The sequence below is a fragment of the Temnothorax nylanderi genome, unplaced genomic scaffold, assembly GCF_030848795.1.
Source record: "Temnothorax nylanderi isolate EJ_2023f unplaced genomic scaffold, tnyl_v1.0 TNYL_tig0883_pilon, whole genome shotgun sequence".
Classification (NCBI taxonomy): domain Eukaryota; kingdom Metazoa; phylum Arthropoda; class Insecta; order Hymenoptera; family Formicidae; genus Temnothorax; species Temnothorax nylanderi.
Genome location: NW_027249945.1, coordinates 51,549 through 57,501, shown reverse-complemented (window position 1 = coordinate 57,501; position 5,953 = coordinate 51,549). Strand labels below are relative to the sequence as shown.

The 5,953-nt window shown below is 40.9% G+C and overlaps 1 protein-coding gene across 1 annotated transcript; it reads right to left on the bottom strand.

The window, feature by feature from the left end:
- Positions 1-1,480: 1,480 nt before the first annotated feature.
- LOC139785779 (uncharacterized) lies at positions 1,481-5,687 on the bottom strand. Its single transcript, XM_071724959.1, has 7 exons — positions 5,635-5,687; positions 5,324-5,479; positions 3,953-5,024; positions 3,217-3,517; positions 2,605-3,003; positions 2,416-2,529; positions 1,481-2,310 (listed from the first exon to the last, which is right to left on the bottom strand). Exons 1-7 carry the CDS (start codon positions 5,685-5,687, stop codon positions 1,481-1,483), a joined length of 2,925 nt encoding a protein of 974 aa, XP_071581060.1.
- Between the last annotated feature and the right edge of the window lie 266 nt (positions 5,688-5,953).

The window sequence follows — 5,953 nt, the reverse complement described above, 5'->3', positions numbered from 1 at the left end:
GAGAGAGAGAGAGAGAGAGAGACGTATATACCGTAATAGCCGCTAGACGAAGAGAGCAATACATTTCATACTTTAGACATACTAATAGTGATTTTAATTGTATAATTGAATATTCTATTTTATGTAAAGTATGTCTAAAGGTAAATTAAATAATATTCAACATACACTTGCATATTTTAAATTTGAATTATTAAAGATTTCTTATATTCCTTACAATAAAAATCATAATGAGATTTCATGACAAAGGTATCGCTCTCGCTACAAAATCGTTATTAGAATAGAAAATAGAAATAGGATTCAATCGAGTCACCTGTATGACTCATTCGAGTGGAATCTAGCCACGCAATAGAATAGAACCATATATGGGCATGTCGAGGCGAGCGAGCCGCATGACCATACAAGGAGAGAAAGTCAGAACGTAGCCATATCATATAAGGTAACGAATTCGAAGCCACCGCCCCATGACTCACTGTAACGAGGTGCGGTCACCTCCCACTACCATTTCCAAAATTGTATAAAAGCGCAATCTTTCACCTCCACGACGGAGAGAGTGGAACGAGCCAGGAAAACCGACATATCTTATACTTGTTCCATCCTCTCACATTAAGACACTTGTATCGTGAAGTTCTATAATAAATACCATACTTTTATACTACAAAAGAAAGATAAAAATCATTGAATACCTACCTTCGACGGATCCGAGGAGCCATAATTCACATCGCCGAGGACAGTTAAATATCCTGGGGTTTTACCTCCTTAACCGCAGAAGAAGAACCCATCAACGGAGACGTTCTGCCGAATCGAGCCACCTCGCATCACCCAGGACGTCACACCAGGTGGCCGGCCTCGCCACAGCGGTAGCAGTAGCCAGTGCGATCTGTTGCGCTCTGGCACTTGGCCCGTGCGTGGCCGACCTCTAGGCAACGGAAGCATTGAAGTGGACGCCTATCAAGTACGTCCACCCTTGCCTGCACCCATCCCACTTGCAGCTTGTTCTCGCTACATAGCTTATTTACCGCTACCAAAGGGCAGCGAACTTCTTCTTCTTCTTCTTGTCTCCCTTATGGATCTCCGGTTATGAGAACCGTAGTACCATGCTTTCTCAACAAGACAACGGGACCAGCGCAGGGGGACGCTGGGGCCCTCTTGTGTATTTTGCAGAAGGCTTCAAGCCATTATATCCTCGCTGAGATCGATAACCAATATAAACGCGTGTAAAAATCTATAGCTTAATTTTACATTCTTTTATGAAAGAAAGAATAGCCTTAACTATCTTATAATTTAAATTGCTAAATAAGTACAAACATGAAAAAGGGGCCAAAAGCTTAAGTTCAAATAGAGATTGCAAAAACTTTTTTCTATTATCTTCAAGTAAACTACATAACCAAAAAACATGCTCAGTGTCCTGAAAATCAGAACCGCACGGGCATGAGGGGGTTTCGCCGATACCAAACTTATATTTAATAACATTAGTATAAGGTTAACCAGCAAGCAGACGGGCCATTATGCCAAAATCGCTTCTGGAGATTCTAAATTTAGAAAGAAATATCAAGTTCAAGTTTAAATCAGCCAGATTATCCATATAAAACCTGCCCGAACCGTTATCAATATGGTCCATAAACTTAGCATCTATATCGATGTATGCTTGCAAAAGATGCGAGGACATGTCTTTATGAGAGACTTTATTATTAAGTAAGGTGCCGTTTATTGAGGCCTCCTTGGCAGCCGAGTCGGCCTGCTCGTTACCCAATATACCCCGATGTGCAGGGCACCAAGAGAATCTGATCGAACATCCGCATGATGCGGCAAGACTAAGCTTCGTCTTGATATTCGGAATTAAAGGGCTAAGCTTACCGTTACTGAAAGGTTTAACATTAGCTATGGTCTGTAACACGCTCAACGAGTCCGTACATATATTTACATAGTCCCAAAACTTAGAAAGCGTTAGGTCTAAGGCGGTAATGATTGCCAAGGCTTCGGCGGAAAAGGAGCTCGTAAATTTGTTCAACTTGAACCGTAAAGTGATGTCCTGTTGAGGGATCCTTATCGAGCAACCCGCAATCGGTACTCCATTCCTCTCCGATTTAGAGCCGTCAGTGAAAATATCTATCTCCGAAGGGGAAGCTCTCTTCAACGAAATTAGATTCGTGAAGGCGAGATTAGGGTTACCATTATCTTTAGCGAATTGCCCAGAGGAGCTATCAATGGAAGGATCAACAGCAAAAATATGTTGAGGAAAGGAGAAAACCGGATGTATATCCCAGGTGTATAAATGACTGCGAAACGGGGCGATCATAGGCCATCGAGACACTATGAAAGGAATATTACTAGGAGCTATGTTTTGTCAATTACTCAGCCAATGTAAATTGGAAACCTTGTTTATCAACCTATTATTACGTAACTGAATAGATCTACCCAGAAACTGATCACATTTGTACGATATTCTCCTAATAAGCGATTTCTGTCCCGAGAACGCCCAGCACACCCTATTGGATGAGGACTTGGGGATATTCACAGCCACTTTATAAGCTGAACATAATAAGCTTTCGACAGTCTTGAGATGAGACCGAGCGGCACTTATGTACCACATAGAGCCCCACTCACAGATCGCTCGGATAGTAGCATTTATAAAGTTAATAGCTAAGATGGGACTAATACCCCATGTTCTTCCGGCAAGCCATCTCAAGATATTCACGAATGTAAAAGTTTTTGTTCGCAGAGAAGTTATGTGCTCCTTCCATCTAAGACCACCATCCAGAACTAAGCCCAAATATTTAATGTAAAGGCTCAGAGGTATGCTGCCACCAGGCAAATCCAGATCCTCAGGGAGGGTCAGAGATCTTTTTCGGTGAAAAACAATGAACTGAGTCTTCGGGAGAGAGACAGACAGATCTAAGTCGTTCAGCCATTCCTCCACCCTGATAAAAGTCAATCTCAAACAAGAGATAATATTATCCAATTGTTCGTCCGAGCACAAGATCGCGATATCATCAGCGTACTGTACTATAATCGCGTTATGGGGAACATGAAGTAGGATAGCCCTAACATATAAATTGAATAATACCGGGCTCAGAACTGATCCCTGAGGCAAGCCCCTTTTCAAAAACCTGCTACCATACGAGCAGCCTGATTCATAGAAACAAGCTGTCCTAGGGGAGAGAAAGCTTTTAAAGAATCTTTTATATCCGGAAGGGATGTTGAGTTTGTTTATCATACTAAACAAAATGCAAGGGTTGACATTGTCATAAGCCGCTTTAATGTCCAAGAAGAGAGCCCCCGTCATATTACGTTGAGCAAAAGCCTTATAGATCACCAGATTGATAAGAGCCAAACAGTCGTCACATGATTTTCCCCTCCTAAATCCGAATTGGCAGTTAGGTAAAAGCATCTCCAATTCTATATATTTCTCGAATCGGCCCTTGATCAATTTTTCAAATATTTTAAGGACATTAGAGGCCAAGGAGATAGGTCTAAAATCCACTTTATTAGGTTTAGGTATAAGCACCACATCATAAATCTGCCATTGAGAAGGATAAGATCCATTCCGTATAATTAAATTAAAAATTTCCAAGAGAATTGATTTAGCAAAGACAGGTAGTAGCTTCATAAGGTGATAACCGATAAGGTCCGGACCGGGGGAGCTAGAGCTTTTAGAAGAGGCAATAACAGCATCAAGTTCAAGTAAAGAAAATTCATCATCAAAAAGAGAACAGGGCGGAGTATCCGATATGTTTTCAAATTGATTATTCACCCAAGGAGGTGAAATGGTATCAATGTATCTGTGAATATTTTGCAATTTACTACTTGAAGGTGGAGTGTTTGGTTTAAAAAAAATGGAATTTTTAAAAGAATTGATCGTTTTCCAGAAAGTCTTAATGTTAAAATTTTCGTTCAGGTCATTAACAAAGTTGACAAAGTTCTCTTTCTTTTTGCGACGAATTATCTTTCTAACCTCATCAGAACTTTTCCTGTATATTTCCATGTTTTCTCTGGTAAAATGTGCTCGGCAGTTCTGGAAAGATCTTTTTCTACGGGCAATGGCCTCTTCACATTCCGAGTCCCACCATGGTTTACAATTCTTTACCTTGAATTTGGACTTGTAGGATTTATAAGTTTTAGATTTCTGGTCGAAATATTGGATGTGTCCAGAAGCATCAGAGATTGATGCGCCAGCTTTAAGGGCACAATCCAGGACCGATGAAGACCATCGGTCGTAAGCATGTGCACCAGATATGTCAGACAAAGTTAGGTCTTTCATAGATTCGTCAATCAGTTCGCTGAAGTAATCCTTGTTTATTTTAATCAAGCTCATTCTAGGTCTTTTATTGGGATTTGTAGAGTTGTAATCAGAAGAAAATTGAATATATATTTGGAAATGATCACTACCAAAGGGTTCCTCGGAAATAGACCACAAGCAATCATGGCATAAAGAACTAGAAACGAAGGAAATATCAGGGCAACTCCGAGAATGCGAATTCTCAGAAACTCTAGTGGGGTCTCCGTTGTTAAGAAGAACTAAATCGAATTCTGAAATCGCTTCCAAAAGAGAAATTCCATCCCTATTGTTCTTAGAAGAGCCCCATGTCTCATGCTGTGAATTAAAGTCTCCACAAAATATAACTGATCCCGAAGAGGCGTCCATGAAACATTGTATGAATTCCTTCCAACCGGCTTGATTGATATGCACGTCCGGAGGTTTATAGACCGAAACGACTAAGATTCTTTGATCGGATAACTTGCTTTTCAGAATCGAAATGCATGTAAATTCAATGCCCAGATTATTATGATAATCAATATTTATAAGAATAGGATCCAGTTTAGGTCTACATAAAATGGCTGTACCGCCACCAATAAAAGCATCAGGTCTATCGTTTCTGAAAGAGTAAAAGTCTTTGAAGGAAAAATAGGATTTTCCATGAAGCCAAGTTTCCTGAAGACACACTATATCGAATTCGATGATCATATTAGAAAATTCGTGGAATTTACCCGTAATGCCCCTACTGTTCCACTGCAGAATCCTCATACTGAAAGCTTAACCGAGTTTGCTAAACAAAACGCGCAAATACTGTGATACAGTATGAGCCCTTACATGTTCGGAGTTTTTGCTTTTATATAACATTCTAATATCATTTAAAATAATTTCAGGAGCCGGGTATAAGCCAGACAACGAGGGTAATACGTAATCGGATATCAGGTCCGAAGAAGCAGAATCAATCTGGTAATCCATATTTTCTCCAGGCGTAAGCCCCTCGCCGGATGGGCGAATAGTAGACTCCAGATCAGGAGGAGGAGGGGATAAGTCGGATCTGTTGCTAACACTCACCGATCGGTTCGACCTCTTACTCCTACGATGAGACCTAATACCCTCGACGATGCTATTAGGAACCACTTTAATCCAGGCGTAATAAGCCTGGGATTTAAGTTCGTTAATGGCCTGCTGGCAAGATTCCAATCCTCTGGATCTAACCAATCTCTTAGCCTGAGAAAAAGAAGAGTTCGTGTAAGCCATAACAGTGTTGATAATCAAATGTGATGTATAAGAGAGACAGGACGGATCAGATGAAGCATGATTGCCCCTGCAATTGATACAACAGGGGGTTGTAGTACATGGTTCGGTCGCAGGATGCGACATACCACAGCCAGCACACAGAGATTTCCCTCTGCAAGCAGCCCCAGAGTGTCCCCATCTGTGACAATTAGCACAATTACGAACTTTGTTAACAAATGGAAAAACTCTACATTTGACTCTCCGTATATAAACGAATTCCGGGAGGAGATTGGATGCAAAAGTGGCTTTAATTGATAGTGAGTCTTTAATTTCGCCGCTTGTCTTGTCTTTATATTTCATCCTCTCTAGAGAGAGAATTTTGACCGAGCCATCGGGCCATGAAATCCCATCCAGAATCTCCTCGCAGGAGAGACTAGCATCCACGTTCCTAATGACACCAGTCCT